The 19,116-nt window shown below is 34.9% G+C and overlaps 1 protein-coding gene across 3 annotated transcripts in view; it reads right to left on the bottom strand.

Annotated features, from left to right (window-relative positions):
- Nucleotides 1-493: 493 nt before the first annotated feature.
- POLK (DNA polymerase kappa) overlaps nt 494-19,116 on the bottom strand; it is a 36,799-nt gene continuing 18,176 nt past the window's right edge. For all 3 annotated transcript variants that reach the window (XM_075741182.1, XM_075741183.1, XM_075741180.1), the window contains exons 4-15: nt 17,687-17,839; nt 17,178-17,309; nt 15,335-15,488; nt 12,961-13,173; nt 11,329-11,453; nt 10,987-11,153; nt 8,877-8,909; nt 6,905-7,001; nt 5,510-5,681; nt 3,689-4,645; nt 2,478-2,529; nt 494-2,332 (exon numbers count right to left, since the gene is read on the bottom strand). In XM_075741182.1, the coding sequence (XP_075597297.1) occupies nt 2,248-2,332; nt 2,478-2,529; nt 3,689-4,645; nt 5,510-5,681; nt 6,905-7,001; nt 8,877-8,909; nt 10,987-11,153; nt 11,329-11,453; nt 12,961-13,173; nt 15,335-15,488; nt 17,178-17,309; nt 17,687-17,839 (2,340 nt within the window). In that variant the 3' untranslated portion in view covers nt 494-2,247. The remainder of the gene's footprint in view (nt 2,333-2,477; nt 2,530-3,688; nt 4,646-5,509; nt 5,682-6,904; nt 7,002-8,876; nt 8,910-10,986; nt 11,154-11,328; nt 11,454-12,960; nt 13,174-15,334; nt 15,489-17,177; nt 17,310-17,686; nt 17,840-19,116) is intronic.

Here is a 19,116-nt window from a genome sequence, read left to right as displayed (position 1 = left end):
GACAAAAAATCATATCACAGAAGTTTATGACAACACTTAATCGTGTGCTGAAGGCCTTCTTCAGATAAAAACAGTAATAAATGTAGTTTAAGAAACTGTAAGGAATAGGAAAAAAAGACTTCTGTTTTGCATTGCAGTAAATAATTTACACGGAAAACATTAAAATAATCTCACCAAGCACTTTCTGTAAACACAGAGAATCACCTTTCCACAAGGTATATTTCCACACACATCTCAAAAGACACAGACATGTCTGGCTTTAGAATCATAATATGAGTTTTGTTTTGACATTAACTGTAACATATTCCATGATTAACTTCATGACACTCAGATAACTCTATGACTTTTTTTTTTTTTTTAAACAGATGGTAAGACAACTTCCGAGGCTAAGCCAAACTAACTTTAAGCACTTACAGTAGTTTACTTTTTGTTAAGTAATGCATATGTAAAAATACACATTTTAAAGAAATTAACACAATGACAAAGGTAATACTTAACATTCTACACTTTATTGAATCAAACAGATACAAACTAATAAAGGGACAGGTATTCACTTTTTAAACAGTATTGGTAAGCTTAAGTCATTGTTCCCTCAGTTGCCTTTATGTCTTTCCTACCAAAAGTTTCCAGCTCCCACCTCTGCCAATGGAACAGCTTATGCTGAATGCTCACTGACCTGGTTTAGAAAAAGTCAACTGTGTCAGCTTACATAGTCTGAACTAGTCCAGCTGATTTGGTCCAAAGCAGATAAGGGAGCACTGACATGAATTCAAATGACACAGCTGTGGGTACAGTGGCATCTGGCAAACAAACAGATGAGCAGGTAGAGGTGGTGAAATCATTCCAGCAAGTTTGGAAACAAAAAAGCACCTTCTGGGTTTAACCTGGGCATCGAAAACATACCAGGTACAAATGTTTAAAAAACAAGCAAACCCCAAAGTACTTCCAATACCATTAAACATCAAAACAGATGCTTCTATAGTAGCCACTTCTTTCAAAGATTTTGCAATGAAAAAGCAGTTTATATTTCATACAGGGTTTGACATTGTTTGTATAACTTATAAGAAATATGCTGTCATCATAAATTCTTTGCTGATAAATATTTAATGATAATAAAATGTCTACATTTAAGCAGTTTGGCGTGAACAGAAAAAAATTTAAACAGAGTATTTTAAATATTTGCACTTTACAACTTCCTCCTCCCACGTATGCACTCATAAAATAGTTTATTCAGAAATGCAAAGTAATTTTAAAGAGTCAGATAGGTAAACAATAAAAAAGGTTCAGCATCTTGCATATTTGCACATCATTCACATCATTATTGCACCACAGACCTTTTATTTATAGTAAATTTAGTGCTACTGATTGGTAAGAATTTCACAATTGTGAAGAAAACGGAAGTTCTCAGTCTCTTTGGAAAGGCCAAGGATCAAACAACATTTGTCTGACCAATCTGGAAGAATTCTTCCCTCATCAATAGGTTTGTTAACATTTTTTAAATCAGTGAAGTCAACCTGTATCTCATCATGAGTCCTGCAGGGCTGGCCCATCAACTCTTACTGAAGTCACTTTCAGCAACAATGAAAGCTTGACTTTGCTCTAAAGTCTTGCTCTTTTCCTTTGAAACCATGAGGACAATCAATTTTTGTGTCCGCTGAGAAGACAGACATTCACAAGCTGAAATCAAGCAACTCGTCTCTTCCTTGTTATCACACAGCTAATACCACAATTAAATTTGGTGTTGAATTGTCCAAGGAAGTGTCAGCCTGAGCTGCTATGGCTACCATGGCCAATACAACCAACACAGAGAAGTCAGCAGGTCAGGTGTGGGAAGAGGGCCTTCAGTAAGCACAGCGTGGCACTCCAGCTAATGATTCCTGCTTTCTAGCGAGGCTTGCTCAATGGCAGCTCTAATCCCCCTGTTCTGTTTGTTGAACAGCAGACAGTTCATGAGGCTGCTCGTGACTGTAATAAAGTTCCACACATTCCATATAAACAAAGTTGAAGTGCTAGTGAATTTTGATTCTCGGAAACAACTGGAAAAAAAATTATTATTCTTAAAAAAAAAAATTAAAAAAATTACCTCAGTTGTACCTCTTCTTCTACCTCAAACATCATGTTCTCTTTAAACAGGCATGCAATGGCTCCAAAGCAACAGGCACCTGGTCCTGCCTACCACCAATGCTAAATTAATTTGCAGTCATAAAACACTATGAAATATTTCATATAGAATATGTTGCTACACAGTCATTTAAAAAACATTTCAATTGTATGCTTGGAATTGCTCGACTTGGCCTTTTTTGATACTGACTGTGAAGTTGTTAGTCCAGACCTAAAGTTAAAGAAAGAAAAAAAAAAACCAAACAAACAAACAGTAAGAGGTTAAAATAGACAATGCATACCTACACAACTTCTATTTTTCTAAACTTGATTATTTTAAAATTAGTTGTGTACTCAAATTTCCAGAAAATCCTTACCTTTTTGTTCCTTGTGATGGATTTGTGCATTGCTGTCCTCTGCTTAAACCTCCTGAAAAGTAATTGGAAACAACCAAAATGAATTACTTAACAAAGGAAAAATGCTTCAGAAATTACATACATGGTAGAACTTTTAAAATTTGGGTAAAGCTTTTCTTTCTTTCTAACATAACTGAATTTAATCTGTCTCAAGGAACAGACAACATTTTATTATCTGCAGTTTGAGTACTGTAGTTTATATTAACACTTTTAAAAGAGAAAAATAAAAAGCCTTTAGTTTATTGAATTCTAAGGAATTAATTTGAACCTTGTTGTAGCTTTCTGAAATATTTCAGCATAATGTAGTTGATTTTCAAGGTTGTTGAAAAGGATATTTTTAAATTTATTTTTTTTATCCTGGTGGGGCAGGGGGAGAATACTTGCCAACAGTTAAGTTTTTCATTTAAAACAAAGTCTGTTTTGCATATGTAACAACAATACTGCTTATAAAATTTTCTGTGTAAAACATTCATATCGTAAGTCTTAATTGTGTTCTGATAATTTGAACACATTATCATTTTAATTTCCTCTTATAAAGTTCCCAAGTTAGATTAGGGGCAAGGTACTTTCAACAGATACTTAACTACTTGCACGTGTCCTCTAATCTGGCCAAAGATTAACTCTTCACCAAAAAGAAAAACTACTTGAGTAAATATGCTACTGGTTTTGCATGTTACAGGTGCAGTTAAGTGATATATTTTATTAGATGTAAAACAGGCTTGCACGTTCCTACCTTTATGCTACTGTTCACCACCTCTCTGTTTTTTGCCAGCACATTACATAATGGAACTTTTCTGTCTACTGAATCTCTGAAACAATCCAGCTTTAAGATGGTATCATTGAGTTTCAATTATTTGATTTGATTTAAATTTCAGGATTTGATTTAAATCTCAGTGGTCTTACGAACACCTTTCTGAACATGGCTGGGGGTTGGCAAACATACAATTTACAGTAATTCCTATGTCACCATTGTGGCAAATGAGAATGCACTGTTTGTCATGAAAACTGATTTGTTATTTTTGAAATAAAAATGCTCACTCTTACACAGGCCTTACTCAAATGAACTTGTTGCAAAAATCTCAATGCCCTGAAAAGTTCAAAGTATACAATTACCAAATTATTTTAATTCTACAAGCAGATAATTTGAATAATCAAATAATGCACATACTCACCCACTCTGTTTGAGTTTTCCATATGATAAGTCTGAGTAGGAAAATCTTTTTTTTCTGTCAGCTCCTGGATAAGACCTCTATTTAAACAGACATCCACATGTCTGTTAAATGACACAAGACTGGTGGTCTTCTGTTCTGAATTACAAACTGGACAAACAAGAACACTGTCTTCTTTGGCTTCAAAGAGACAGGACGAGCTAGTTTCTTCTCTACGTTCAGTCTTTTCAAAATAGTCTTCATTGCCTTGTGAACTTCTTTTGGGGAACAGACACTGTTTCATGCACACATTTCTAGCAATATCACTGAGATTGCTGGGCTGTCTTTCTCTGTGAAGTTTATCAGATATTATCTGAGTGAATTTTTCTGTGCTGTTGCTACTAGAGTTGTCAGATGTACTTGCACACTGGTCTGTTCCTGCTAAATGGTCTTTTTTTGTTTTTTGACATTCATCGACATTTTCATTTTTAAATTTTGGAAAAAAGTTAATTGTATTTTCTCTTAAATTGTCATTCTTGGATATTTCCACGGTATCTTTAACAAGAGTCCCGTTGAGGCAATCATCAATATGCCTATTAAGTTCTTCCAAATTATTGTTTCTTTGCTCCTCAAAGCAAACAGGGCAGGTGAAGATCTTATGCACATTAGAATTCTCTAAGTCTGTGACTTTCTTTGTTTCTTCCACTAAATTTGCCGATGATTTCCTATCATGAAAGACCTGCTCACCTACAGTTTCATTTGGAGAACGACTCTCACTGTTTAGTTGCCTTGCAGCTCGCTTTTTATCAAAAAAACTCCCTCTGGAAGATGCTTCTGAATTTTTTGTGAAATATTCTTGGTTGGACTTCCCTGGCTGAAGCCTAAGAAAACCAGTTTCTTTTCCTGATTTTAGGAAACTCATAATGCTTTTTTGTTGGTACTTCCTCTCTTCTTCACTTAGAAATCCTGATACTCTTACACCTAATGATGAAAAACAAACTTAGTATCAAGCATTCATAGATTTGGTATTATAATTCTTAACTGACACCTTTTGAGGTATACATCCATTCAATAAAAGTGCATTTTATCTCTAAACAGAGGCTATACTACCTGCAAATGCTAACAATGGATCACAAGGTTCATGAAATTTTATCAGACCTGACCACTTGCCAAACCATACTATTAATTTCAATACCCATGAAGCTTTAACTGATTGCACCACAACATGAGGCTATAAACTTAGTACAGTTATATAGAATTCAGTCTGAAAGAGTTTTGCATGGTTTCCCCACTGAAATATTTTTTCTTCAGCATATTCTAATACCATAGACAAATAACTTTTATATATCACTGAATGGTTCAAGCAGAACATATAAGCATCTGAAAAACACAGGTCTTAGAATCAAAACACAGACTTTACTTTTGACAGAAATTATGAAATTTCTTGCAGAACATAGCATCTTCAAATCCATACGCACTTTTATTTAAAGCATTTGTTTCTAAAAGAGGTTATGGACAGAAACTACCTGTTGCTGTGGTGCAAAGCAGATGTAAAAGCTTTTTTAAGGCAGAATTAAGCACTGTTATGTGTTAAGATTCTACTCATGCCAATGTGTATGTTGTTCCAGGGCTAACAGGTGCTAGGAAAAGTACAACCTCAATTAGTAAAACATTCCTGAGTCACCATTCAGCACTCCAGACCTGTTTCACTTTGCAAAAACTACCAGAGTAATGGAGAATGGATAAATCCATTTACAACGTTTTTACAGTTTGAGTACGTTCTATTGCTATGATACACTAAAAGATCTAACTCTGAAAAGGAAGAATGAGTTTGAAACATTTTACCCATAAGTCTTATCCGTAAAGGTTGAGGAGCAACACTATCAATTTCTGTTCCCAGTAAGTCTTTAGCAACAGCAAATATTTCCTCCTCAGTAGAAACAGCAGACAGTACAGTTGAAGCTCTTGTTTTAACTTCAAAGTTCACATTCTTTAGCTTCAATGTAACAGTTTTACCCTAGAGGGAATTAAAAAAAAAAAAGGAAAAAAAAAAAGAAAAAAAAAAGAGGTTAAGCATGCCATATAGAGCACAGAAACAATTATTATGTAGCATCTATACAAGGGCCCTAAAGCCATAGTCAAGACTGTGTGCTTAACTGCATACAGCAAGGGGCGCTGCCAAGAATTTGTCTGCAAGATTCTGCACTTGCTCCTGAACTGCTGCCAAAGTCAAATTTTCTGAACTGGGTCATTTGGCTACCGTTCCCAGCAGACCATCTGCCACCAGTGCATGTTCAGTATATTTCATGCTCTGGCTACATTCACAGCTTCTATCCTGTCTACAAAAAAATATTTCTTAACTTAGAACCCTTCAGTGCCAGGTATCTTAACTTTGCTGGGAAAACTACTACGGATTCTTAAGTGATATCCAATTAAGGGTTCACTGAAAACTTCCTCCTGCATGGTGCTATCAGAGCCACACACAGCATCTGTGTTCCCCTGGCAACTCTTTCCAAAACGTTTGTGTGATTTAGTGTGTCCATTCAAATGGAAATAAATGGCACTCCTTTTGTTCTGGTACCTTTGTAAGCTTATCCCTTTGTCCTTCTTAGCTGATTATTTCCTTTTCAATCTGTCATCTTTTGAGACAATCTTTTATGGCTGAAAAAAATTAATCACAATTCTTTTAGGTCTTGAATGTTATTCCTTGCTTTACCAGAAAGACCTTCACAGAAAATATCAACTGTTCATTTTAGATAATCAACAGAAATTTTGGGGGAAGGAATACAGGGACTGTTCCTACCATTCATACCTTTGAATGGTATGAATAACTTGTCAGCAAGTTTGGGACATGTGAACTTCTTAAATAACACTACTGGCTGTTGATTGGATCCTGTCTGAATACAGGAGAGAAACACAGTGTTTTAAATACATTATTATTACATGATTGACAGCTCTAATATTTGCTTATAAACATTGCTTTTAGCATAAAATGTTTAAATGCTAAATAACTTGGTTAATTAGTTTATTTTTTCCCACACATATTATTAGATAGCCACCTGAACAATATCAAAATGCTATCTAAATAAATCTAAATATCTGCAAACTGAAGAATGGAGAATTCTGAAGATAGATTACATGGTATGACACTGCTGAAAGCATTCACACTAACACCACATTTGATAAATTTCAGTGCAAAGTGTTGTCTTTTTGCAAGTAAAAAGAGAATAATATAAATACCTTAAGACCCTCTTTCAGTAGCTCTTGAGCAAGGTCTCTGCAGAGTTCTCGACACAAGCTGTACTGGTCTTCTGCTGTGTTTATTTCACTGAATGTTCTAAGATAAAGATATGATCTTTTTGTCAGTGTGAATCCTAAAATTTCTTTAGTGACTGCCATCTAAAAATATTTTTTGTAGTTAAACAAAACTACATCAGAAGACTGTTGTATAGATTTGAGTGTTTACTTCAAGAAAAAAATATCAATACAAATATTATAGAGAAAGATTCATGCACATTTATGTCTTTCAAAACGTTTGCAAAGCCCTTAAATAATGAAATAATTTGGCTTTCAATTTTTCATGCACTATTTGAAAATGTATCAGATTTAAGGTCATTAATGCTTAAATATTTGCAAGAGAGAATAATAATACCAACTGAATTAATGAGTCAGCCAATTTATTTGTATTTAATCTCCTTTGTACAGTGCTGTGTAACATCAGAAGAAAGACAGGATTAGAAAGTCAACATCAGAGCCAAATATCAGAAATAAATAATGCAGATGCTGAGAAAAAGATGTCAGCTAGGATAATTATGTCTAGCCTCACAGGAGGAAAAGTATCTTTCTGCCAAAAATGTTGCTAACTGGCTTTGCTAGAGCTTCTTAGCAGGGGGAAGTACAGTATTTTAAATTTTTTTGTGTGCCTCTGCTTTTTAGTAATAACATCAGAGGAAAGGCAACCTTCAGTTAGCAGTGACTTTAAGAGAAGCGGGAAGCAAAACTTAGAGCTGCTAGATGCTTTTGGAAAGGTCTCACAGATTCATTGTTTCATGCCAGGCTTTATATTTACGAGTGTAAAGTCCCTATAGCTATACTGGATTTCACATCTCTAGGTTATATTCAGGTTTACCTGATCATATTGACGTCATCCTCTATTATGATTCACATTCCCCTAAAAATGTTTGCATGCTGCCAAACTAACGGGATGAATATTTTACTGTGGGCCCCACGTCATTATCCAAGGACTAAGTCATATTATCCTGGCAAAGCTGCAGTGATTTACAGCATTGCAATGCTGCAGTAAGTGGGAAGCTGTAAAAGTCCTAAGTTTGGAAAGGGCAGGATAGAGAGTGCTATTTCAGGCCCGTCTCTTCCCCCCATACAAACAGTTTCATGATCTCAGCAGCCCATTGATGTCTCTGGTGTAAAACTATTTCCCTTAAGGAAAAAAAGAAGAAAGAAAGAAAACTAAAAATGTACGGTAATAGGCTACCTAGATTATCTGTCTGCCTGCAAACCAGCACAAGACTACAGCTATAGATTTGTCAGCTCTGGTGGTACCAAACCTTACAGGGCTTACTTAAGCTGTCCACAACTATTAAGTCTCAATAGGAATAAGAATCTTATTTTCTTTTCTAAGAAGAGACAATGCGTGAGGGTAGGCATAACTATTACGGTGCTCTACAGATTCTCCTTGCAGTATTTCCTTTTTAAAAATGAACTTTTGGAAATGACATACACCACCTTCTTAAGGAACTTTACACTGGTAAAAACCTGAAAGCTAGGAAACATAACCAATTTTTTTAACCAAGCAAAATTACTGTCTGCTTTACAAGTTGACATTATGCTATACTTGCTATGCACGGGACTGCAGGTTACTAGACTGATACTGACATTAAACTGGAACATACATAAAAAATCAAGTCCTTATATATTTCCACCCTGTATTACGGCTTAAAGACCACTTTGATGCATTAAAGGCATTAGGAGAATCAGATGTTGATAAAAGAACCAACAGAAGTACCTCCATAGTATTCTGAAGCCAAAGAAAAAAAAATAATGAAAGCTTGAATGTGATTTAGTGAGCTTGTTGTATATGCAGATTTTTAACATATATAAATACACAATGAAATTATATGACTAAGTATACGCTATTTGGCATTACGTAGGCTTAGTGACTAACGTAATTTTTTTCAATATTAAAGAGGCATACCTTTCAGTGCTCATACTTTTTCTTTCTCCATCCCTTTAAAGAGAAAAACAATTTAATATACTCACTTTACCTAGAACTGTTATCTTTTCAATAAACTCCAAGTCAACCGATCATCTTTCAATAACTAACAGTGGTCCCTTCTATAAAATTCGGATGTTAACTTTTTCTACAAACCTTGTACATCAAGTTTAAGCAAATACTAAATGGAGAATGGTTTTTTTAAAAAACTTAATGAAGTAAAGACATAGATCAGCCACAGACACCAAAAATAATAAACAGTTTGTAAAAAAAAAAACCAACCACAAAAAACCACCAGAAAAAACCAACAGAACTCCCCTCTCATATCAGGAGTCTTATTTATAAACAAAACTAACTATAAATCATATGCTTTCTCACCTAGCTGTAACTGTGAAGCACTGCTATTAAAATCCTGAACATACTATGTATATTTGAATATTTAACTGAGGAATTAGTTTGCTCTCTGTCTAAATTATTGCCCATATCAAAAGGTATATGTGTTAAGGCTTTTCTTATTTGTTTGCTTGTTTTTTCCTTTCCTTTTAATTGAGCATGCTTTAACAATTCTGCATACAAGGAGTTCTCAGAGCATTTTCTTCTTAGGTCCTTCTTCTGTTTTTAAGTATTGGAAAAAACAAATTTTGTATTCTCAGATTTTGCTAAATGAAGGTGGCCAAAGAAAATGACCATAAGATGAACATTTACTGAGGACTCAGGTGTTGGTGCATTAAGGGCTTGCTTTCTCCACACTAAAATCACTGAAATGAAGTTGGTGCTAATAAAAATAAGCCCCAAAAATTTAAACACCACTAAATATGTGTTCCCCTTCACAATGATAATTTTGGTTTTTAAAATGCTCTTTTTTTTGCTTTTTAATGTACTGGGAGATTTCTCAGACTGTAAAAAGCCTAAATGGGAAAGAGGGCACCAATTATTAAAGGACCATTTGAGGTTGCATTATCTTAACAGAAACAAATATTTGGAAAATCACATTTTATCTTTTATCACGTCACCTTCACAAACTCAATCTTACTGCATATTTTGTTTCAAGTCAACATACTTCTGGAAAAAAATAAACAAAACAGCCTAAAACAAAGACTTGTTCTAGCACATTCCTGGTCTACAAGCTACTAACTGTGTATATTATTTTGTAGTCAAATGGAAAAAATGGAAGATTTCTTACTGTCAGAGAAGTAACAGAATTAATACAGCATAAATCTTTTACTCTTAGAAGTGCATAAGTCACTTTGGAATTCCTAATGAAACCAAATCATTGTCAAGCCATTTTTAAATAGAATTTCAGCACTTTGGGATGGATAGAAGGATATTTAAGGAAGGAAAATTTAAAAGAAAAGACTCAATCATGAATTAAGACTCTTTGGTTACACAAACAGCAAAATGCTATGGGTTTTTTTAAGAACAAGTGTTCAATGTTTGTATCCAGGACAGGCTTAGAAATACCGCATATTATTGAAAAGATGTATTCACTAGTAAGACTGTTTTCTCCCCTCCCAAACAGGAGTCTAAAAAGCCATTAGTCATCTGAACCTTAAAGGAACAGATATGAAGAAGGATATAAAAATCTTCAGTTCTATTCCAGCAAATTCACAAGTTGATATTACAAATATGTACATAAACATGACAGGAGACACAGAAACTCCTCTTTCTTTCATTAGAAATATGACAATTTAGCACCAGAGAAGATCAGATGCCAATGCAATTTTCATTACAACCAGATAATAATAAAAACCAATTAATGTATATTATTTTTATAGAAGAAACAGGACTGAACACCTCCGCTTAGGTTAACTCATTTATCTTTAGCTATTTTAGTAATTATGAGGTTATCCTAAATGATACTGATTGATTTCTTGATATACACTTATGCACAACTTCTCTTACACACTTTTTGGATTTCATATATTAGACATGGCTGTACAAACTTCTGTTCTTTGATGTTTGGCTGTTGTGTGTATCTTAACCATGAAATTTGTTTTTGTCAATAAAATATATCTTAAAATGTACAGACGTAACATACACAAGGAAAAATTTAGAAAAATGTAAATGCAGGAGAAAAACCCCCAAAACATACTTTTCCAAATGTGTTGAACCCAAACCAAGGGAAATATCCAAGAAATTACGCCAAGATGCTTCTGAAAACAGAAGAGAAAGCAGTGCCCTCTGCTGGTAAAGTTCTGAGCAAGTCACAATTCCAAGGGCTTTTAACATCTTCTCTGTTACTTTTCCTATACCTGGCACCTGAAAAAGACTAAGTATCATTATGTTGGAAACTTCCCATTTATAGATCCAATATCAAGAACAATTTACATCAAACACAACTGGGCAGATTACCTAGAACAGTCTATTTCTTCAGTTGAAATCTTGCTTTTAGAACATAAGGAACATACATAGTAAAATTCATGGTATCTCTCACCTTTCTAATGGGCAAATCTTTTAGGAAGTCTAGCACTGCATGTCTCTCAGGAGCAATTCTGCATTGCCCGTTAGGTTTATTACGATCACTGCACATTTTTGCTAACATTGTATTCGGCGCTATTCCTTAAAAACAAACAAACAACATATTTTTAAAAAATACAAGACAATGTTTAATAAGAACTGTCCAATATTTAAAAGCACAAGAGTAGCCTACACATTTGGCAAAAACTAAACATAAGCAAAAGAATGATGATAACTGATAAGCAGATTTCTTAAATTTTGCAAAACATTTTGTAATAGATGTGTGAGAACATAAATACATGTTGTAGATTAAACAGAACGGATGCACCAGATAAAGTGTACCTACTATTTTACGATAGTCAGGGTAACACAACATGCACTAATCAGCCATGAGGGGTTAAATACCAAGTGTTTAAAAATAACATCAGTTACGTGATTGAACTATTTTATGATGGTGATTATGGTAAGACAAAAGGAAATGCTTAAAACAGCAGTTATAATAAACTCTTAATGAAAAGGAGATATTTCTTCCTTGTATTTCTGAAAAAAAGATTAAATTAATTTTGACAAAATTTACCAAATTAAAGTCTTTTGTGAGATACCACTGCTATGTAGTCATTTAGAAATATATATATATTTCACTGATAATTGCAGGGATGAGGAGGGATTGCTCTTTTCTATCAAAGTAACTATTTACAAATGAACTCTGGAATTGATTTAGCAAGAAAAACAGAGTTATTCTGCACTAGTGGTTTAAATTTTGATTTGCACACTGATAGAATGTATTATTCAAGATGGCAGAAGTAGTTCTATTTATTATTGATTTTCAGTATTTTTTCTATTAGCCTTCTAACAGTTTTTCATTTTTGGGCCTAAAACCCTTGATGCATTTATAACAACTATGTCTGTTTTCTAAACACTAACTTATCCTTAGGAAGACAAAATGTCAGCAGAACAAAATTATTATTTTGCTACCACTCATGAGATAACATACATGGAAGGTGGCATGTGTGTCTCATCCTGCTTCTTCCTGCTAGCTGTTCCTTTACCTCTGCTTACACTCAACACTTCCCTGGCCTTCCACATCTGCTTCATAAAGCTCAGCACTTCCTATGCTAATGCCTCACTGACCTGAAGAGGCTGCAAAGCAGTTCAGATGGCATCCAAACTAAGCGGCTAGGGACATACAATTTTTTTAGTGACCTAATCTAGATTATAATCAAAACAGCTGAGACTTATAGGTACATTGCCCGAAGTCAAAAGACACAACATTTGAATGGTAAATATTAAAAAGCTAGTGGATAGTTAACTTCAACACATATTTACTTCTCTGAGAGCTAACTTTTTAATTAATTTTTATATTGCTTTAAGCAAGGAATAGTGTGGAGAACTGTTAGAAAAACTGAACTTTCAGTGGCTTTCACAGCCATGAAATCTGCTGAAACACTTGAAAGTCACAATCTTTGCAGACTTGCAAAGAGAACACCTTTCTTTGCAGCATAAGAATGCTGTGGCAATCCTAATTTTTTAATTAATGCCCTCTGACTTTAGTGTAGAAGACACTGTCGAAATACACAGCATTATTATTATTATTCACGTTTCTGAATACCTGCACTAGCAGTCAGCTGAGTTTTCTGCTCAATCCTAAATCGAATTTCCTTCACAACCTCCTCTGCAGAAGTTCCAAAGATGATCAAATTTTCCACTGACTGATCTCGTTCAGGGTGGTCATCCATCAGAGGTGTGTTGTCTTCAAACAGCACCGGTGAAGAAGAGTATCCATCTTCATTAAATTTGGCAGACATGTTTATATCCTCTTTATCTATGTTAGATAGAAACACAAAAATTAATCCATCCATATAAAACATATACTTTATTGATTTCCTTCTGCAGTGGCTGAGGAGAATGCATTAGTAGTTTGATTTTTTTTCTGTTTGGAAAAAAATATATAATTATTTAGCCAAAGCAATTGCATTGCTTTTTTATTTGAAGAAAGGAGAGTCATAACGGCTTTGTTCTTAGTATTATTACACCTTGGCTGCGATTGGAAGAACTGGCTAGGAGACTGGACACGACTTCCAGAAAAGCAACAAAGTTTACTGGCCTGTTGCTGTAGCAGCAGCAAATGTCAAAATTTTGGCATTATTTTTGTTTCATATCACAGTGAAGGCAAGAAGCTCCCTTTTTTTGCGGAAATAAAAATCTTTTGCAGAAGTTTTTTCAATGTTCTCCAAAGAAAGTGAGGGTTCTGAAATATCTGGTGAGCTTCAGCCTGGTGAACTGCTTGTTTTCAACTGCAGTCATGGTAGAACAAGTAATGTCAGTAGCAACAAACTTTACTATTAAGGTTTCACATTCTGAGTGTTTGTGCTTCAGAATAACAAATATATCAGAGAAGTATGAAGAGGCACCTAACTACACATTGATATTTCATTTTGTAGACACTATGCCAGTTTGTTTCTTTCTATTCTATTAATGCTCTTCAGTAGTAGTGTATCCTTGATTATCCTCTTAATGGCTATTTAGATAATTTTTGAATATTGGTAATATAAATGTTCCTGTTTGTGCATCAAACATTTGTATGACTCCTCATTTTTTATTATTCCTGATGGGGTATACAGTTGTGGATGTGGTTCCCACTCCATCTTCTAGAGCCAAGTGAAATCCAGTCATATTGTAAGCATTATTGTAATTCCTGCAGCACTCATTACTTTATACATTTTTAGTCTTATAAAAGAATCATGTAACTAGAGCACTGTCTTTGCAGACAATTTCTCATGTTTCTGATGCACAGTATTTTAGGAAGTATTTTTTCAAAATACAAATAACCTTTAGAAAAGTAAGTTTATTTATTCTACGGTTCCTTAAGTCACAAGATTATTACTACTTGCAAAATTATCATGTTGAATTGTAAAGGAAAAATACACACCTAAAACATGCAATTTGGTTTAGTAAACCTAGTACCACTTTTCATACATTTTACTCAAGTTAAAATATCCTCCAAGTCCAAATCATCAGTAGCATACCTTTTATGCATGGGTGAGTAGGAGAGGAAGTTAACCTGTAAAGTAACAAATTGGAGGTACGGTAGTACAAATTACCCAAGGACTTAAGTATCTACACTTTCGATGGGTGCAGCTTATATGACGCTTATGTTATATGCATATGTGACTGGTACCCCCTGCTCCCCACTCCAGGTAAGGTGGTTAGCATAACTAACGCCTTTTTATAGGGCAAGCAGCCATTCTCTGGGACAGAGCGGGTCATGTATTCGTTCCCTTTCCTCTCGTTATCAGGCCCTGAAGGTCCTGTGCACCAAGTGGAGGAACCAAACAGATTTCTTCTTCCTCTCTCTACGGGCCTCAAGGTTCCTGGGCACAAGGCCGATTACTCCCTTCCTTTCCAGCCCTGAATGTCCCAGGCACCCGGCCAACCCGGTGGTGGTGATGACCCCATCGCAGAACAGGGAAGCATAACAGCCCCCCAGAGTGCTGTCAGTAAACCAACAGCTGTAAGTCCTAAGGGGGAACTTGGACCAGAACTGCTGCAGGACAGTGAGACCTGGGACCCCCCTGTGGCTAGGGATGCCTCCACCATCATCTGCATCCTCCAAGGACTGAGGGAGTGACTCCTCTTATATGTGAGTCTAGATTATCATTGTTATATAGATACAGCAAGCCATGTACTAAGATCCAATCCGATCTGCAGAGGGTCCAGGTGATTACAAATTTTAAGTTAAGCTGAATTATAAATTCTGTATTACACTACTTACAGATCATACTACATTGATTCTGCTTGTAGAAATCCTGTGCTATTCTAATCATAAATTCTGTGCTATACTAATCATAACTTCCTATTAAGAAAATAAAGTTTAAATTGTAACTACAGTTTAGTGCTGTCATCATTTTGCCAAGGATCTCTAAAAGAAGCCATCTATCCCCTCAGTGTTAGGAGACCACATGAAAAGAGAATAATTTGCTTACCTTTTTCTGTAGTGCTTTCTGAGTTAAAAAAGAATCTTCTCTTATCCTCAGGCCAGTTCAGTCTTTCCTCCAAGTGCTCTGTTATGTTCAGGCAGGCTTCATCTAGGCCCATAGGCATAAAATTGGGATCATATTCGGTCAGTATTTCTCTAACCTTGGTAAACACATAATGAAAGTTTAAAGCCTTGTAGCTGTAAGAGCAGATCTTGACACACAATTATGAGGTGAACAAATGTGCTCTGAAACTTCAAGATAACCAATGAATAATTAAGATATTTATAGAACAAGTTATTTATTGATATTGGAAAATTATAGTACTGCTTCTCACAAGTAGCAAGAGATCAGTAATAAAAGAGAACTAAACAGATTTCGAGCAATGTATTTTACTGCAGAGATCATTAAGATCAGCGTATAAGGACTCCACAGGCACTAGGTTCACAAACACTACAGTAAACACTTAAAACTCTAGGGACCTGGGAACTCAGCAGAGTATGTGAGCTGATGCACCTTTCTGTGCACTGTATGTCACACATCACATATGCAAAGGTTCAAAAAAAAAACCCAAACCAACCCACCTAAGTTTTACACTACATTCAAACTAAAGTTATAGCCAATGTTTTAGAGCACTGGTTAATGCCACAGGCAAAACTTGTTAAGACAAATCTTTAGTGATAACTGCATCTTCCCAAAAGGAACATAATAAATTAGAAGATCAAAATAAATCCTCTACCTTTTTTCCTCTTTTTTACCCCTCTCTTTTTTTTAAACAAGGAGGAAAACTTGACTGTGTCATGTTTCCTCTATCAGTTTTGGTCAAATTCTTAGATATCACAACATTTGTTCACGTGCACTGCATCTTTCTGAAACTGATTAAAGATAGGATTCACTGCTCAACTTTTTATGACAAAATTAAATAAATTTAAATATTTCCAATCCAAATCCCAAGAGAAATACATAACTAAAAAACCAAATCAACCTGAACTTTTAATACTTTACTCCAAACATCAAATGAAATACGTATCATGAAATCAAAAATTTTTAACAAGTTCAAACCATTCTAAAATATTCATATTTATATATGCTCTTTTTTGCAACAGAAGGGGGAAAAATCAAATAAGACCAAAATTAGTAATTAGCTTACTTTATTTCTGTGAAAAGATTGAGGCTTCAATAAAAATAAATAAATAAATCTTGGCATAATTTTATTGAAGTCAGGAGACTTGTGCCATGTGCTCATTTGATTTAAGACCTTCAGAAGATCATTTACTTTTCTTTCTTTTTTAAACTGGATTTTGGGTATCCTAAGTATTTCTCCTGGTACTAAGTAAAATTACTTCCATTAAAGCACAATGTGATTTATTTCCTCCTTAATTTTTTTCACAAGTCCCTTCTAAAACAAATGAATCTGCATTTAGAACTCACTAATGCTCTTTGCTTCTCTCTCTAGTAATTAGCATTCAAAATGGTGATTATGCATGATATGAAATTATCATCTCCATGTTTCCTATGTACTTCCAGCTTCCTAGTAATTAGATTATGATCCATGGTTTTGAAGTTTTAAGAATAATAAGGCTCAAGTGGTATCACTAGATCACTGTACAGTTTTGAAAATCTCTATCAGCATTACTACTGACTTCATTAAAATGGCAAGATGGGTGAATGCAATGCTTTTTCATCTCCTTGCACAAAAGCACCAATGTTTTGTTTAATTTGTGTTCAAAGCCAGATCACTGAAGAGTTTAATATTTAAACTAACACTTTGCATATTATCTAGAACTGACATATTGATAGAGTCTAAAACCAAGTACACTGACTTTTAGTTAGAGAGCACTTTCAAACTTACCTCTTTACTCACTTTGCTGTATTTTTCAAAGTTTAATGGTACTATAGTTAGATGTGGACATAGCTTTTTAGCAATAAATCCAGGCATGGCTGCACGTACACCAAATCTCCTAGCGTGGTAATTGGAGGTGGACTTAGGAGAGATTAAATAAGTTTAATGTTCAGTAATCAAGTTTTTCTTGAATTTTAGTGTTAAATAATCAAGTTCTAATCACATATGTCCAGGCAGAAAAGACTGACAAAGCTGAGAGTCTACATGCATTCCTGACCCCCCCACCTTTCAATCTGTTTACATTCTTTGAGCTTTCATCAGTATACTTTTTATTGAAAAATAAAATCCAGCTTACATGGTCTAGTCTTAGAACAGATGTTTCCTCTATTATTTTTGTTATTTTTTCCACACTTACAAAAGTTTTCTATGTAACAGTGTCATTATATTATTATTGTATGAATTATTAAGCTTTAGATTCATGTAATTGATTTCCATATTAGCTTGACATTCAGCCTTACCAACATACTCATTGATCCCACTGCTATTGGCTTTTCCTTCAGCTCTGGATTGTCTCTCATTTCCACAGCTGCATAGAAGGCATCCATGTCAATGTGTACAATTGTATTGCTAAGGTTACGGCTCTGTTCCAGTTCTATCACAAGTTTGTCCACCTGAACAGAATAAAGCAATAATGGAAAACTATTAACCCAGCTGAAGTGCAACAGTACAAATGATCCTGAAAACTCAAATGCATCAGGCATATAGTTAAAAAAAACCACCCCAACAAACCCAAACCCTGCCAAACCAGCACCAACAAAAAAAACCCCTAACCAAAATTCTGATGAAACTTGCTCTTACAGAGAACACTGCTCCAGCAAATGGTGCAAAAAATCTCTAAAGCCCAATGAAAAAAAACCCAACCCAACAAACAACAAAAATCCACCTATGTAGAAAAAAAAAAGATACAACATCTAATTGAGACAGAAACTTTGTAAGACCATTGAATATGCAGCTTTAGCTACTGTGACACAGGTTATTTAAAAAAACTGAAAACATGCTATTAGAGAATTTCCAACACTCCTAAATTAAGCTATCACACTTCAGAAAATTGGCCTAGATAGGTGAAGAGAAGAACAGCTCACAGGGCAGATCCATCTATCTTGTCTTGGCAGAAATAAGGTCTCAAACAGGTTCGTGTACTGCTAAGTAAGCTACTGTTAATCCCTTCATAAAATTCTTCAGTATTTGTTACAGGAATCCAGATGCCATTAGGCTGGATTGCTAGCAAAACCGCAAGGTGACTTTTAAAGAAAAGCCTGTACATAGAAAGTGTGTTTCAATCCAAGAGTTAAAGATGTATCTGTTGTCTACTGGTAGACTGTGAGCAGTACTCCTGCTTCATTGGCTCCATGGTGTTGTGAAGCCGAGGCCAAGCGCACACACACTTCTCTATGAAATACTGTAATTGTGCTTAATTTGCTTACATTCTTTTACCAAAAGACTTGCAGATCATGTGCTTGTTTCTGAAATATCTTTCAACTGTGAATGAAGTATGAACTGTGAGTGTCACCAGAAAGCATGAATGCATTATTTGACAGGTGATTTATAAGGTCTACTGATTTAAGAGGACTATGTCGGCAGTACTACACAGCATTCTAGAAGTGAAAGAGAAAAATATTTAAAAAAAAAAGGAAGTGCTATCAAACTATGATTATCTAACCACACTAACGACTACGCTAACCTCTCTTTACACCACAAAAGGTTGCTACTGCTGGAAAAAAACCCAACAAATAGGCATAATAGAGTTCAAGAAACTCAAGTAGTGAAAAGGAAGCAAAGATCCACTGCACTTGCAAGCATAAGGACACACACAGACATTCATGACATCAAGGTACCATTACAGAAACATCTCTGGATTGATTGCAACGAGTTTATAGTCCTGGAGAAG

The sequence above is a fragment of the Balearica regulorum genome, chromosome Z, assembly GCF_011004875.1.
Source record: "Balearica regulorum gibbericeps isolate bBalReg1 chromosome Z, bBalReg1.pri, whole genome shotgun sequence".
In the NCBI taxonomy this organism is placed as follows: Eukaryota; Metazoa; Chordata; class Aves; order Gruiformes; family Gruidae; genus Balearica; species Balearica regulorum.
This window is presented reverse-complemented; position numbering and strand designations above follow the sequence as displayed.